Source organism: Gracilinanus agilis, chromosome 2, assembly GCF_016433145.1.
Source record: "Gracilinanus agilis isolate LMUSP501 chromosome 2, AgileGrace, whole genome shotgun sequence".
Classification (NCBI taxonomy): Eukaryota; Metazoa; Chordata; class Mammalia; order Didelphimorphia; family Didelphidae; genus Gracilinanus; species Gracilinanus agilis.
This window is the reverse complement of record NC_058131.1, coordinates 674,968,580-674,985,278: the sequence shown is the minus strand read 5'-3', so window position 1 is coordinate 674,985,278 and position 16,699 is coordinate 674,968,580. Positions and strand designations below refer to the sequence as shown.

Sequence of the window (16,699 nt, the reverse complement as noted above, 5' to 3'; positions counted from 1 at the left end):
CTTGTGAACTCTCTTACCTAATGGTTAGCTAGCAACTAAGTAGAGGTACTTTAAAGTCTTGATTTGATTAACTAAAAATAGACAAAGGGAGAGTTAATTCTATCTTCCCACCAAGATGTAGGTTCATATTACAACTGATTACTTACTGTGTGACCTTGGACAAGTCACTCACTATCTGAGCCCACTTCATCATCTATAATGGCATTAACATGTCTAATACTTGAACCTCCTAGGACTAGTCTGAAGCTTCAAGGAGATACTGTACAGACTATGCTTTCCCAATTTTAAAGCACTCTAGAAATGCCAGTAGCTACTGTTTTTACCCTGTCCCTGTCTGTTCTAGGACCAAGAAATACCAGACATATTTGGTTGATCTAAATACCCTTTTTTTCTTGCTTGCAGGAATGGCCACCATATTTGAGATAGGAGATGTTATAAAAACCCAGCCAACTTATGCTTATCAGAACTAATAGGAGCCAAGAGCCGGGTGGATACATGAAGTGCACAGACAAGACACATCTTTACTTTGGCCACAGTTTCAATTTTCCCTTTTAAGAAATCTTGTATTAAAATTGCTAAAAAGTAGCAGAATTGATGAGTTTGGATTTTTTTTTTAAATTTCCTCAACCAACTCACTGGTAGCCAGTGGTAATATTTAGGTCATATGAGAAATTATTTGAAGAAAGCAGCTTGGGAAAAGTCACCACTAGCCTGCTAAATACAAATAGTTGTTTAGTAAGCCCTGGTTTCTTCACCTGTTTCCAATGTGACTTTCCAGGCTTTTTAAAAAGCTAAAGGAGAAGGGGCAGCTGGGTAGCTCAGTGGATTGAGAGTCAGACCTAGAGACGGGAGATCCTAGGTTCAAATCTGGCCTCAGACACTTCCCAGCTGTGTGACCCTGGGCAAGTCACTTGACCCCCATTGCCTACCCTTACCACTCTTCCGCCTTGGAGCCAATACACAGAAGTTAAGGGTTTAAAAAAAAAAAAAAAAGCTAAAGGAGAAGCAGCTGGATAGAACTCTAGGCCTGGAGTTGGGAGGACCTGAGTTCAAATTCAACCTTAAACACTTCCTATTCACTCAATCCAACCTTCTAGTTTTACAGCCCAGAAAACAAGCTGAGAGGTGACTGGTCCAAGGCCATGTAGGGAGCAGGGTGAAGGAATAGGGTGGGGATTTGAACTTGGGGCTTTTGATTTCAAATACAATGTTCTTTCCATTATACCACAATTTTTGCACTGCACCTTCTCTCAGAGGAAGAAAGCCTACTAGCAAAAGCTATCTGATGACAGAAATGATATGTTTTGCCCTAATCCCTCCATCCTTACTGCTGGGCCTACTGTCTCTCTCTCTCTCTCTCTTTTTTTTTTTTTTAAACCCTTAACTTCTGTGTATTGGCTCCTAGTGGAAGAGTGGTAAGGGTGGGCAATGGGGGTCAAGTGACTTGCCCAGGGTCACACAGCTGGGAAGTGTCTGAGGCCAGATTTGAACCTAGGACCTCCCGTCTCTAGGCCTGACTCTCAATCCACTGAGCTACCCAGCTGCCCCAGGGCCCGATGTCTCTTGTACTGATCCCTGGCTTCTGAAGGCCTTTGACTGGTTACTCTCCATCTTTCTTCCTCATGCTGATGCCCTCTCCTTTTTCAAGCTTCAATACTAAATGAGCTGCCACTCAAAAAAGGACCCAAAACCCATCTACACTGAAGTAGCAAAACAACTGCTTTGCTTCCAAGAGCCAATCTGCAGGGGAAGAATTTTGGGCAGCATTAGTCTGGTCTGTGTAGAGACCCTTTTGGGCAGGATGCCTTCCCAACATGGTTTCTGCTGTTAACCTGAGCCCCATTTCTGTGCTTCAGAGGGAACAAGGCTATTCATGAGTCACAATAAGAGGCCGGCTCCTTTTTAGACCATTGGAACATCCACAGCTCAAGGTTTCATTGCTCCTATCCTACTCCAAAAAGATTGTAATAAGCGATTCCCTTCTAAGGGGTTTCTTATTCCATTTCTTTTCTCGGGTCATTTGATGGTAGAGCCACTGGGCAAATGAGTCTAAATGCAGTCTAACCCCCCATTTACTGGCAGAACTTTTATGGAAATGAAATGATTAACAAAACCCTGGCTGTCACTGACAGAAGGAGAAAGAACATCTAAAAAAGCAGTCAGTCTTGCTTGGCTGAGATAAAATTTCAAATGTTTTTGTCTATTTTGTCAAAATTTTTTCCTTTATTGTATATAAAAGAAGTTGAAGCAAAGAAACACATCTGCTTTAAGAGAAATGATAGGGATTTAATCATTTCCTTTTTTAGGATTTTCCTTTTCTATGTTCCCTTACACCTGTGGATGGTTCTTTCTTCCCCTCTCCCCAATGTTCATGACATACAGAGAAAAATATTTTTAGGTTATTCCTCTTAATTGCTTTCACAGTGCTAAAAATAACAGTAGTTCCTAGAAGGCTGCAGCAAACAGGCCAACATCGACAGCCAAGCACATCTTCAATCACTCTTGTACGGGGCCACTTCTCTGACCACTAAGGATGGCTTTCCAGAACAGCTGATGATATGCGTCTCCCACAGCAGATCACAGTGGGAAGACTAGAAGGTAGCCAAGAAATCATCTGAGTTCAGCTTCATTTTACAAATAAGAAAACTGAGGATTAATGTTTGCCCAAGATCACATCAAAATGAGATTTTGAACCCAGGCCCAGAATTAGCAGGCTTCTCTTTGTGCCTTTCAAAATGATGCCTAGAAGTTTTCAGAAGAAATCAAAGTTGTCTATTGTCATATGAAAAAATGCTCTAGAGAGAGCCAGGCCCGGAGTTGGGAGGACCTGGGTTCAAATCTGACCTCAGACACTTCTTAGCTGTGTGATCTTGGGCAAGTCGATTAATCCTAATTGCCTATCTTTGCTGATCTTAGAATTAAGACAGAAAGAATGTGTTAAGAAAAAAAAAAAGAAACCTCTAAATCTTTTGATTAGAGAAATGCAAATTAAAACAATTCTGAGGTACTACCTCACTGCTATCAGATTTGCCAATATGACAGAAAAGGAAAATGACAAATGCTGGAGGGGAAATGGGAATACTAGGCCATTAATGTGCTGGTGGTAGAGTTGTAAACAAGTCCAACTGTTCTGGAGAGCAATGGGTAACCACATCCAAAGTGCTAAAAAACTGTGCATACCCTTTGATTCAGCAATACCTCTACTAGGTCTGTACCCCAGAGATTTGGAAGGAAAAAAAAAGACTTCTATGTGGTATCTCAGTCCTTCCTTCCCCTCCGCATACCATAGAAGGTATCACCCAACAAAAAGATATATAAATATATTGTGTCTTTTGTGTTTCTATTTTTCGATTCATTCTCTTGAGGTAGGCGTTATTTACAAGTTATTCTTCATACATTAATTCTATAGCTCCATATAATGCTCTTTTGGTTCTACTCATTTCACTCTTCATTAATTCATGTAGGTCTTTCCAAATTTTTTTATTTTTTTTTAACCCTTACCTTCCGTCTTGGAGCCAATACTGTTTAGCGCCCCCTGTCACATACTATCACCACCCCCTTACAGTTATTCACTGCCCCCAAATGCACCTGTGGCCATCACCGGCTCCCCCTATCGCTGCAGCACCCACCAGGGGGCAGTGGCACCCACTTTGGGAATCACTGGGCTAGGCAATGGGAGTCAAGTGACTTGCGCAGGGTCACACAGCTAGTGTCTGCAGATTTGAACCTAGGACCCCCCCTCCCCCGGCCTGACTCTCAATTCACCGACCCACCTAGTTGCCTCCTCTTTCCAAGTTTTTAAAAAATTAACCTGCTAATCATTTCTTATGACACAGTAATATTACATCATAGTCATATACAAAAATTTGTCCAGCCATTCCCCAATTAATGGACATCTCCTCAATTTCCAGATCTTTCTGTAGTGGTTAAGAATTGGAAATGGAAGGGATACCCATCAATTGGGGAACAGCTAAACGAGATAGTGATTGTGATGGAGTACTATTGTGTTATAAGAAATGACAGGCAGGATGCTTTCAGAAAAACCTGGCTGATGAAAAGTGAAATGAGAAGAACCAAGACAACATATACAATAATAGCAATATTGTGTGATGATCTACTGTGAGTGATTTAGCTATTTTCAGCAATACAAAGATCTAAGATGATTCTGAAGGACTTATGATGAAACAATGCTATGTAATGAAGTCTGAATGCAGAAAAAAGCATACTTTTAAATTTTCTTTATTATTCTTTTTTTTAACTGGAGTTTTCTTTTGCAACATGGCTAATATGTTTTGTATGACTGCACACATATCAAATTTTTCGCCTTTTCAAGGTGGAGGAGTGGAGGAAAGGAAAGAATTTAGAACTCAAAATTTTTGCATATAATTGAGGGAAAAAATAAAACAACCAAAAAAGTTAAATGATAAAATGGACAAAAGAAAAATTCTTCCTGGGCCTTGGTCTTTTGGAGGGAAAGCAGAGCTTTTGCAGCCATTTCCATATAGGTTGCTTATCCCCATTAATTGAACGTTTTTATCTTAAAATTAAATCTAGGGGGCAGCGAGGTGGCTCGCTGGATTGAGAGCCATGTCTAGAGATTTGGGGGAGGGGTGTCCTGGGTTCAAATCTAATCTCAAGACTACTCCTAACTGTAACTCTAGGCTAGTCACTTAACACCCCACCTCCCCACCCCCCAGCCCTTACTGGTCTTCTGCCTTGGAATCAATATATAATATTGATTCTAAGACAGAAGGTAATGGTTTAAAAAAAATTACATCTACTGACTTTTCCACGTCAAATATCAAATACCACCAAGAAAGCAGCATTCATGTCAGTTGGAGCAGTTCCTGTACTCAAAAGGGTCAATAACTTCCTTTTAACTCTAGGGGTTAGGCATTCAGTAGGCTAACATGCTGATTTCATTTCTGGGGACTGTTTTTGCTGAGCTGGGACATGAATTTTTCAGCCTCATCTAGTTTAGAGCAAGACAAATGGGAACTGTAAACTTATATAAACTTTGTTCTACTGTCAGTGAAGAGTACTTTGAAACTTGAAATGAGATTAGGAAGGGTTCACAGAGGGGCGCAGAAAGCATCTTTTTATTTTAATTGTCATTGAGTGATTTTAAAATTCTAGAGAGAACCAAATAAAAATTCTTGAATCTATAGCCAATAGCATGCCTGTAAGTTTCCTTCTCAGGTTTTACAGAGTCAGCTTCAATGTACACCTAGGCCCCAGCCACTCTGGCTACTTTTGGCAGATATGCTGAATGGGTGTAATCATGTTCCACTTAACTCCCAATTCTGTCCCACTACCATTCCCAGAATTAGACAATCAAGATCAGACCTGAGTCTCTTTAAATATTGCTAGCACTCTTCTCATTAGAGCCATGGGAAATGGAAGCGTGCCTCCTCCTGTAGAGATAAGGCAGAAGTTTTATTAAATCAGAGTGGGAAAGAGTTGGGGGAAAGCTTGAGAAGACAGGAATAAACAGGCGAGAGGTGGGGCACATTCTCATCAACAGAAATAAGTGGCAGCTTTCATTGATTAAAAGGAAATTTTGTCTTGTGCAAATGTTCAAAGGGAAGTAAAATATTTTGGCCTTTTCAGAAGGCAGAATTAATACAGAGACCAAGATCCCACACCTCATTGCAGAAACATGTGTTACCAAATGCACCTACTGAAGACCTAACTCAGTAATACATCTGTGAAGAAACAAGGCACAGCCCTGCAGGGCAAATGACCCACTCAAGCACTCCTGATTGGGGTGGAGAGGTATAAAAATCACAAACCACTTAGTTCTTAGAAATTCCATAAGTTTACATAGCACATCTGAGATACACTTTTAGCAGTTAGAATTGCTCAACTCAACCTGAATGCCATCAACTGGGGAAACTACCCTGAGGTCTTGCTTCTCCATCCTGGGAACAGCTTCTCCTCCCTGGGGATGGGGATCTCAGCTCAGGCTATCAGTTCTCAGGTGTGTCTGACCGAATGGGGTAGCTCGAGTCTTGTCTCCAGGCCTTGTCCTTTCACATGAATGACAAGTGATGGTGGGAAGCAGTTCACAGAGGGACACAGGCAGGTCTGAGGCTCTCCTTGGATCCTTGGAGAAAGGAGCTCCGTCAGTTTTCCATGAGGCTGGTGGCTTCTGTCTGGCTGCTGGGAGAACTGGCCAGCCTGGGGGTAGACAGGTACTCCAGTTCGTAGCGCCCATTCTCAGAAGCCTCGCTGAGATTTGTTTCCTTGGCTTCTTTTTTACTTCTCTTGTGTTCAATGATCTGCTGGAGCTGATGCACAGCATAGTCTGGCTTGGTGGTCAGAGGACCTACTGGCACCGTCATGCCAAGGACATCAGACACCATGTACGGGCGCAGCCAGCCAACCAACGGAGTACTGCCTGGGCTATAGTGGGTTTGCTTGTGATAAAAAAGAAGCCCATCTACCTACAAAGTGAAGAATCAGTAAGGGAAAAATTACAGTCTGCATAAGACTACAAGGCTTTAGACATAGTTTGTAAATATAGGTACAGCTAATTGGCGAATTACCTAGACCAGTGATGGGCAAACTTTTTAAAGAGGGGTCCAAAGGAAAGGAAATGCTCATCTGTCAGTCTGTTTCTAAGGCAACTCTTTTGAAGTTTCATTGTATTGTATCCTACTCACTGTATTCATCAGATTAGGAATAACGTGTGTGGGCCAGATAGAACATTTCAGGCCCCCCCACCCCAATCTGGCCCGCAGGTCAAGTTTGCCCATCACTGACCTAGACAGATCCCAATTCCTTTTCTAAAGGCTACATCTGAAAAAAGATTTAGAATCCTGAGTTCCAGCAAATGGGAATTCTCTAAGTTAGGCTAGAAAAGGAAAATTTTGAATTAAATGCCAATCTTCTAGAAAAGAAATACAAGAATGAGATGAATGTCATAGACAGATGCTGTAAAATCTATGCCCAGGTAGGACAACAGTCATGAAGACCACAATCCACAAGTCATCTGGGTACTTTCAGAGCAAAGTGTTATGGGAATACTAATGCAAGATGACTAAGCCACAGTTGAGAGGTGGCATTTCAGCTATATCTGAATCTGCCTCACCTAAAGGATTTCCTATAAGCTTATATTCTGTTTTTCATATTTCAGTGACTCATCTTGGAAATTCACTCATTGTCATGTAGGACACAAGCTCTATAAATAAGGGTGGTGTTCTTACTACCTTTCTTAATTGACTTCCTGGGGTGAGCAAACACTTGGCATTTCCTCGTTCTATGAGCCTTTTAATAAAATCATTTTCCATTCAAACTGATATTGGCAGATGACTGGGCATAATTTTAAAAGGTGGGGAGGATGGGCAAAAGTAAAGTTTGCATTATGAGCCTACGTGAGATCACTTACATGCCACTGAAGATTATAATGTTAGAGCTGGAAAGTACTGTAAAAGTCATTTGTTCAATGTCTTCATTTTACAGATGAGGAAACTAAGGCTCAGAGAGACGTCACACATTCAATTTGTGGCAGAACATAGAACACAAGCCAGTTCTCCTGACTCCCAGGTCCAGTGTTTTTCCCAAGATGCCACCAATCATAATGTAATAGGGAGCCATGGGTTTCCACCCCATCAGTACCATCCTATCTCTGGACCAGCTTGCATATGATACCTGGAGTGAGACGTCTTCCCAAGAACTATTTGGGTCCAACCCCAGGACTCCAGACTATAGGGTAGTAGCCAATGTCAGGATCCTTTCTTTTTCTTCCTCCTCAGTTTCCTATTATGTAAAATTGGGAGGATGGACTATAGGCCCTCAAAGGTCTATCCTCCCTTGAGATCCTAGAACTTCTTCATACTGGGGCATCACTCCTGGATCCTTGCATAATATCATACCCTAGTGGCCTGAAGGTGTTAGTGCGTTTCTAAAGTTCTTCTGGCTAGTCTGTCTCTCTCCCCTTCCTACCCCAAAGGTTGTCCCTCAAGTAAAAGCAGCCTGTTCTTGTGTAGACAAAGGGAGTGCCAATCTCCCAATCTAGGGATGGAGCTACTCAGATAAGATTAACTTTGACTCAAAGCTCTTTTAAGGACCTTGCCAAGAAAAGTAAAAAATGGTCCTGGGATTCCAGCACAAGTAGACATTTCCAGTCCCTGATGGCTACAGGATAGAAAGTAGTGGAATTTCTTACCTCAAAAGGAAAATCAGTGGATAAGACTTTGCACAGGCTCTCAGGGGTACATGGGAAATTCTTTAGACCCACGAACTTAAACTAAAAAATAAATAAAAAGTCACAAATGAGATGAAGCATTTCCTCATTATTTCTGCCATTTTGAGAATGACACCAAAGCCAGCAATCTTAGTGTAAGGTGAGGCATTCTTGTTCAAGTTGAATTTTTATTCTCCCCAAACCTGCCTCTAAGTATCTGTGCCCCATCCTTGCCTTTTCTGCCTTTGAAAAGTTAAGCAATTTGGGATGTAACAATTTTTTCTTCATACCACTAAGAATATTTATCCCCAAGAATTCCGTAGTGAGAGGACAATTCCTGCTTTTTCAGCCTGCATGACTGTTCTCACTCAATCCCAGCAACAAGGAGACTAAAAGGACTAACTAATCCTACTTCCTTCCCTACTTTTTTCTAGTCACCTTCAACCTCAGAGAGTCTTGCAAAACTAAATAGAATGCCCTGAAAACAACTCTTATATGCATTTTAGATCAAAGCCCTGGGTGAGAAAGCAGGGCCTTGGGTTCTTGCCCTGGCTCAGTCACTAGTTTCAGGTGTGGCTTTTGGATTGATGTTGACCCATTTGGACTTTAGTTCTTCAATCTGTAAAGTGAGGGATGTGGTGGGGGTGGGAGTGGACAAGATGACCCTAAAGGTTCTTGCTGCCCAAAATGTCCATGATTCTAAAAAATGAGTATTAGGACCATGAAAGTAAGATAAAGTTGATGTGCTAATTATACTCAAATGAAGATGATTTACTTTTAAAAATATTTAAGCACCTACATGCAAGGAACCATATGCAAAGGTAAAAAAACTGCAGAGTCTGACCTCAAGCAGTTTATAATTTAATGTCATACTGAACAGAGAATTAAATAACCAACTGCCAGTAAAAAATCTTCAATAAATCTTAAATCTCAATATAAAAAAGACTTACTGGATTAAGCCTGGTTTTCTCTCCAAGTCCCTGTTCTTCTGGTAACTTTGAATGCATCCAGTAGAATCTAAAATCAGTCTAGAAGGGAAGTAGTAGGAGAAGGGGAGACAGGAAAGAGAGAAGAGATGAAATTCCTCATTAGCCAAATTTGAATATGGAAAACAAGCATCAAGGTAGGGTGAGATGAAAAATTCCTTTATGGGAATAATTCCACTTTCCTTCAACACTCCTATAAGGTCAAGATGAAAGAAGCAAGTATTTGTTAAGTTCTATGCCAAGCAATGGAGACACAGAAGCAAAAGTAAATAGTCCCCGATTTCTACATTTATTATTTTTTTTATTTTTAAGCCCTTACTTTCTGTCTTAGAATCAATACTAAATATTGGTTCCAAGGCAGAGGAACAGTAAGGGTTAGGCAATTAAGTGACTTGCCCAGGGCCACACATCCAGATTAGAACCCAGATCCTTCCAACTTTAGGCCTGGCATTCTATCCACTGTGCCACCCAGCTGCCCCAGGCTGGGTGTTCTTAATCTGGCATCTATGAATTCCAAAGACTATGGACAGATTTCAGGGTTCTGTGAACTCAGATGGAAAGAGCAATGTACATCTTTATTTTCACTAACCCCTAACTGAAATTTCACACCTTCTTCCATGATGAACATAGGCAATAAACTATAGTAGGGTTAGGGTTCACAAGATGCCAAGAGGGCCCATTACATCATAAAAGTTAAGGACAAGCCTGCCTCTCCCAAAAAAGGCAATAGGGAACCACAGGCCTTGTAGACGGTGGGGAGCCCTGAGCCTGAGAAGCTCATTTTGACAGCTGTGTGGAAGGAGTGGAGAGGGCAGAGACAATCAATGGGATAAGAGGTGTTTGGGTGGGTGCCTTCTTTGCCTTTCATAGGCCTTACTTTTCTCTCCCTTTTTATTCCTCCTAAAACCCTTGCCTTCTGTCTTAGAATCAATTCTAAGTATCAGTTCCAAGGCAGAAGAGCAGTAAGGGTTAGGCATTGAGGGTTAAGTGACTTGCCAAGGATCACAAAGAAGGAAGTATTTGAGGCCAGATTTAAACCCAGGACCTTCTATCCCCAGGGCTGGCTCTTTCCACTGAGTTACTAAGCGGCTCTGCCCATTTCTCTTTTGTACACAGGACATACAGAAGCTGGCCATGCTGGCTCTAACTCCATTTTCTTCCCTAGGTCTGGCTAACACTCAGACAGAAAGGAGAATGAAATAGTCACAGCCTATTCATTTGCTCCATTTCTTGACTCTCTTGAGGACTCTAAACTTCTTCAATCCAATTAGCGTCATTATAAATGTTACTGCAAATAAACAGAAAAATGCACTAGACACACCAAAGCCTATATATATTCTACAGAGTGAATGGGATTATTCCTGGAGGACAGGAGCAGAAGAGGAAGTGATGGCTGTGCCCAAAGGCCTATACACGTACCTGGCAGTCATAGACAGGGTGTCCCCTCCAACACATCACGTCTAGTACATAATAGGTCTGGTTCAGTTCACTATAGATGCAGTCCAAGATTGTGTAGTCTGAGGACAAAACACAGCAAGTCAGAAAAAAACATTTTAAAGCTTGAAGGTTATGTATGCCACTGCCCCTGCCCAACACTAGTGGGAAGCAGGGAAGGGACACTGGGCATTCCAACCCATGCTAGAGTGATAGATCTGGACTGGCTTTCTCTGATCATATAAATTGGAATAGCTGGGAGCAGGCCTTCTCTTGGGGCAAATTCACAAAGAAATGGCCCATCTTCAAGGAGAACAGGGCAAGTTTAGGTCAGGTATCCCTAATTCTAAATAAATGTAACAGAAGTCATTTTTTTTAACCTATAAACTGATACAGACATTAGTTTTTTAATTTATCTTAAGGCAACTATGAACTAACCCAAAGGTAAATTAGAGAAGCAACTTATTTTGATTCAACTAAAATCCCAAATTAAAAAATAATTTTCCATCTTTATCAATCAATAAGCTTTAGAAGGGGATTTTAAAAGCATCTGATATAGATCCTGTCTACAATAAGCCTAAATACTAGAGCTGGGGATAAAACTAAGTCACCTAAAGTGCTTAAGAAATAATTAAATATCATTAATAGTGATAGGCAGTATGGAGTAGTGGAAAGGGCACTGGGCTTGTGTCAGAAAAGATCTGCATTTTAATTTTCTCTGACACTTGCTAGCAAAATGACTAAGAACAAATCATGTAACTTGGTCTGTAAAATGAGAATATTAACTGTAGGACCTAATTCAGATGATTGTGTAGGACTCAAATGAGATGGATGTGTACATGATTCTATTATTATTGACATTTAATATGGATCAGAAGAGGAGGAGATCACTGTAGGCTTCAACAGTTGCAGACAGTCTCTTGAAAGAGATGGGAAGATGAGATGGGCAGAGGGGGAAAAGGCATTTCAAGAAGAGGAAACAGCATGAGCAAAGACACTTGACAACAGAAAGGGGTCTCCCTCATGGGTTATGGGGACAAAGAGATGAGCAGCTTCGACAAAGCAGTTGATGTGTATTGGAAGCAAGGGAGGTTAAGCCTGGAGTGGGAAGATGAAGACCCTTCATGGCATGCTTCTAGGTAAGGAAAAACTGGAACTGATTTAAATAAGTAAAGGAGAATGACCCAAGTTCTGGAGGAGGAGAGGAAGATGATGGAAATAATGTTTTATGAAGACAACTCCAATCACAACAATGATTGAAAAAAGGGGGAGAGATGCTTCTAAGGATATGCCTTTTGGGTCAAAACAATATGTATCAATATAATTAAGAAAACTTTTTTAAGATTAGGTTTGAGAGTTGTCAAGATGGAAAAACAAGGTGATTCTAAGATTCTTGTAGTAGCAAACTAAGTCACTGCTCCCTCCTCCCCCAACCCTTACTTTTTAGAAATATTGAGAAAGCATTTTTCTCAATATCCCATTCTAAAGCCTTGGGACTAATCTGAAAGCAGATACTTATTAGTCTTTCTGAATTTCTGTCAATTCTGAAACAAAGACCCTAACTAAATCCCTTTTTCCCCCTTTATAAAAGTCAGATCACTTTTTGGAGGAAAGTGCATGAAAGTTCAGAGAAGAACTCTGTTCTCTTGGAGGGACAGATTTGAGGTCATGCCAGGACTAGGGCATAAGGACCCCAGAATGGCACCATTTAAAAACAGTAAACTCTTTCCCCTGCCTTGACCAGAAGAGGGTAATGACTAGACTCAGAGAAAGAAGAAGTCTTTGATTAGTTAATCAAAGTATCTCTTGAGTTTACCTTTGGCCAGGTGGAAGAAAGAATCCTTAAAGGGAATGATTAGAAAGGATTGGTTTTAGGAAAATGATTCTCTCAAGACTGTGTTTGAGTGACAATTGGTCTGTCTGATGAAATTAACTGAACTCTTGCTCAATCTGGATTGTGGAATTTTGACTAATGACTGGGAGAGCTATAAATTTTAACTCCAAAATGGTTTGTGAATTTCAGGGGCCTTGGATGACTCTGTCCGCTAAGAAGAAAGGTTCAGAATTGGAATCAATCTGATGGAATACTATTGTGCTGTAAGGATTGATGATCTGGAGGCTTTCCATATGAATTGATGCAAAGTGAAATGAGCAGAACCAGAAGAACAATGTACACAGAAAGTAAAACATTGTGGAAAAATCAAATGTAATAGACCTTGCTATCAGTAGCAATGCAACAAGTCAGGACACTCCCGAAAGACTTATATAAAGAATGCTTTCCACATTGAGAGAAAGAACCATGGGAGTAGAAATGCAAAAGCAAAACATACGACATCACTTATCACATGTATATATGAGTATATGATTTGAGGTCTAGGCTTTAAAAAAATTGCTCTATAGCAAAAATGAATAATATGAAAATAGGTATCATGTGACAACATTTGTACAACCCAGTAGAAGAGAGGAGGGAAAGAAAAGGAATCATGTAAACATGGGAAAATAGCCCAAAAAACAAACAAATAAATAAGTGAAATGTCATCTCCTTAAAAAAAGAATTGGAATCAATCTAAAATTAATAAAATTATTTCTGGCAGGTTTGTGCCTAAAATGCAGAGTATGGAATGGGTTGTTGTTGTTTTTTTGACACTGAAGGGAGAAATAATGACTTAAAGGAAACCTGTTGATAGACTGAATACAGAAGATTTTTTTAAAAGGTTGAATCAAACAGAATAAAACCCCCAGTATAAAATGATGACAGCACTTGGTTGGGGGAGAAGATAAGGAGGTTTGTTGCTGACACACTTAACTTGGTTTAGATGGCCAAGTAGAAATGTTTAGGCATGGAAGGCTTAACCAAGTTGTCCAGAAGTCAGGGCTAGAGATATCAATTTGCAAATCATCCTGAGAGAGGCTTATGACTGAAGAGAGAATTAAGAGGTATAAAGATTTAGAGCTAAAAGGACCCTTAGAGGGATTCTGGTCCAATGTCTCATTCTACTGGTGAGAAACTAAAGCCAGAAAGGCAAAGTGACTATGAAGGGAGGGGCAGCACTGGGACCTGAACACAGGACTCTACACACCAAATCCAGCACATTTTGTACTCACAATCAACATGATCATATTAAGAAAAAACTCAATAGTGAAGGCCAGAAGCAAGGGAATATTCCTAGTGAAGGAGCTGGTGAAAAGAAGAGTCAGGGAATAAGACAAAGAATAGTCTAAGAAATATCAAGAGGATCAGGAAATTGGTATTTGGGGAGCTATGGAAGAAAATGTTCTTCAAGAAGTGGGGAGTATCAATGGCATCAAAGGTATAAAGATACTGAGAATAAAATCTGAAATTCTGGTCACTGAATTTGGTAGTAAGTAATTTTGTACATAGGACTGATCAAAAGAATAACCATGATCAAAAGAATAACCATGATTCCAGTGTATTGTAATGAAAAATGTCACCTATCTCATGAGACATACATTTTTGAACATGGCCAGTGAGAGAATTGTTTTCTTTGACTATCTGTATTTCTTTGCTTTGTTGGGTGATGGGTTTTTTCTTTATCTTCAGGTGGGGGCAGGAGATAGGAGAGAATATGAAGACTTGTTAAGTAAAATAGCAAATAATTGGGGACTTATAAAAGAACAGTCTCAGTAGAAGAAATCCAGATTGCAGAATGCTTGTTGAGTTGATGAAAGGCATGTGTTCAAAGGAACAGAGATAGCTAGATACAGTAGAACAGTGATGATGATCCTTTTAGAGATGGAGTGCCAGGCTCCGTCCCCGCCCCCACCCCACCCCCCCAGACCAAGTGCCCATGCCCTTCCCCCTACCACTTGAATGCCTGGACGGGTGATGTAAAAAAAAAAAAAAAAAAAACGTAGTCAGGCATGATGGAGAGGGGGAAGGGAGCAGCTCCGCCCAAGTAGCTCTGCCTTTCTAGTAATGAACTCTGGGGTGGGAGGGCTGTGCCCACAGAGAGCATGCGTGCCATAGGTTCACCATCACAGCACTAGACCTAACAGCATTAATTGATTTGGGGGGTGGGGAGGAAGACCTCTAGAGAAATCCAATGTGTCCCTAAAGTAACTGACAAGGAAAAAACTGGAAAAAAGGAAAAGCTTACCAGGTCAACCTAATTTTGACAAATGCAATAGAATATGTCAGTAAAGAGTCAATAAACATTTCTTAAAAGACTGCTACAGGTCTTCCGGGTTAAGATGGCGGCAGAGTAAGAATCAGCTCTTAACCTCTCCTGACCGAAACATACAAAACTCCTCAAGGGGACATAAAAACAAGTCCAGACGAACGGAGGAACCCCACAACAGGGCACAGCGTGGAAGGTACGTGGAATCGAGACATTTCCAAGCTAAAAAGGGCTCTCACTCACTCAATCGCGAGCTGAGCAACCGCCCCACCCCCACCCCCTCCACACTCACCTATAGCTCCGAACCCAGCTAAAAAGAAATAGAGCAAGTTTGGGGCACCCATCGAGTCATCAGCAGCTCCGGGACCTGTTCCTGACAGCAGCAAGACTTAGGACCCCATTAAGTCAAAAAAAGCACGCGAAATCTGAGCGCGCGCGCCGGAGCAGGACGCTGGGCGCGCAGAGTGCCGGCTGAGTAGAGGCGTGGGTGGAGGCAGAACTAAGCCTAAGTGGGGAACCAGTGCAGACGGGTATACGACTGTAGAAGCAGCGCCCTGAGACTTGTAAAGAAACCTCCAGCAGAGGAACAAGCAAGAGGGCCCACCAGGGGGCTTGACCTTGGGAAAAACCAGAATTCAGACCTCAGGAGCCAACAGATTGGGAACAGACACTGAGCCCGAGGATAAAGCTGAGAAGCTGCTGGGCTAATGATGGCTACTCAGCATCAGCATCAGGAGGTTCAGAAGAGAAAGAATAATAACAAAAAGAAGAAGTCTTTAACACTCGACAGCTTTTACACAGAGAAAATCCAGACAACCGAGCAAACAGAGGAGGAGAACAAACAAGCATCCGGACCCTCCTCAAATAAGGAAAACTCCTCACAAGCTATGGAAGAGTTCAAAACTGAGATTCTGAGGAAAATGGAAGAGATCTGCCAAGAAAATAACAGTTTAAAAGGTAGAATCTTGCAATTGGAAAGTGAGGCTCAGATATCAAATGAACTGATAAGCAAATTGAACACCAGAAATGACAAGATTGAAAAGGAATACCAAAAGATTATAGCCGAAAACCAAAAAATTATAGCCGATAACCAGTCCCTAAAGGCTAGAGTCGAGCAATTAGAAACCAATGATCTCTCAAGACAACAAGAACAAATAAAACAAAGTCAAAAGACTGAAAAAATAGAAGGAAATATGAAATATCTCAATGAGAGAGTGACAGACCAAGAAAACCGGTCTAGAAGAGACAATTTGAGAATAATTGGTCTTCCAGAAAACCCAGAAATTAATAGAAACCTGGACTCCGTACTAAAAGAAATTATTCAGCAAAATTGCCCTGAAGTCCTACAACAAGAGGGCAATATAGACATCGAAAGGATCCATAGAACACCCACCATATTCGACCCAGAGAAGAAATCGGTTAGAAATATTATTGCCAAATTCAAAAGCTTTCAAGCAAAAGAAAAAATCTTACAAGAAGCCAGAAAGAGACAATTCAAATATCAAGGAGCACCAATCAGGATCACACAGGATCTGGCAGCCTCCACACTAAAAGACTGTAAGGCTTGGAATACAATATTCAGAAAGGCAAGAGAGCTGGGCCTGCAACCACGGATCAACTACCCATCAAAATTGACTATATATTTCCAGGGGAAAGTATGGGCATTCAACAAAATTGAAGAATTCCAGGTATTTGCACAGAAAAGACCAGGGCTAAATGGAAAGTTTGATATCCAACCACAAAAATCGAGAGAAACCTGAAAAGGTAAATAAGATACAGAGGGGAAAGAAAGAAAACTTATAATTTTTAAATTTGCCTTTTTAAGGGCCTCAGTGAGATCTAATTATCTGTATTCCTATGTAGAGAAATGTTATGTTTAATTCTCTGTAGTGAACTCTATTCACTATTATAATATTCACTATTATAGTAATCAGAAGAATAATTTACAGGGT

The 16,699-nt window shown here is 40.9% G+C and overlaps 1 protein-coding gene across 1 annotated transcript in view; it reads right to left on the bottom strand.

The window, feature by feature from the left end:
* Positions 1-5,077: 5,077 nt before the first annotated feature.
* Positions 5,078-16,699, bottom strand: part of SNUPN (snurportin 1) — a 37,135-nt gene continuing 25,513 nt past the window's right edge. The window contains exons 6-9 of the mRNA XM_044662827.1: positions 10,594-10,691; positions 9,139-9,216; positions 8,171-8,251; positions 5,078-6,446 (exon numbers count right to left, since the gene is read on the bottom strand). Of these exons, the coding sequence (XP_044518762.1) occupies positions 6,126-6,446; positions 8,171-8,251; positions 9,139-9,216; positions 10,594-10,691 (578 nt within the window). The 3' untranslated portion in view covers positions 5,078-6,125. The remainder of the gene's footprint in view (positions 6,447-8,170; positions 8,252-9,138; positions 9,217-10,593; positions 10,692-16,699) is intronic.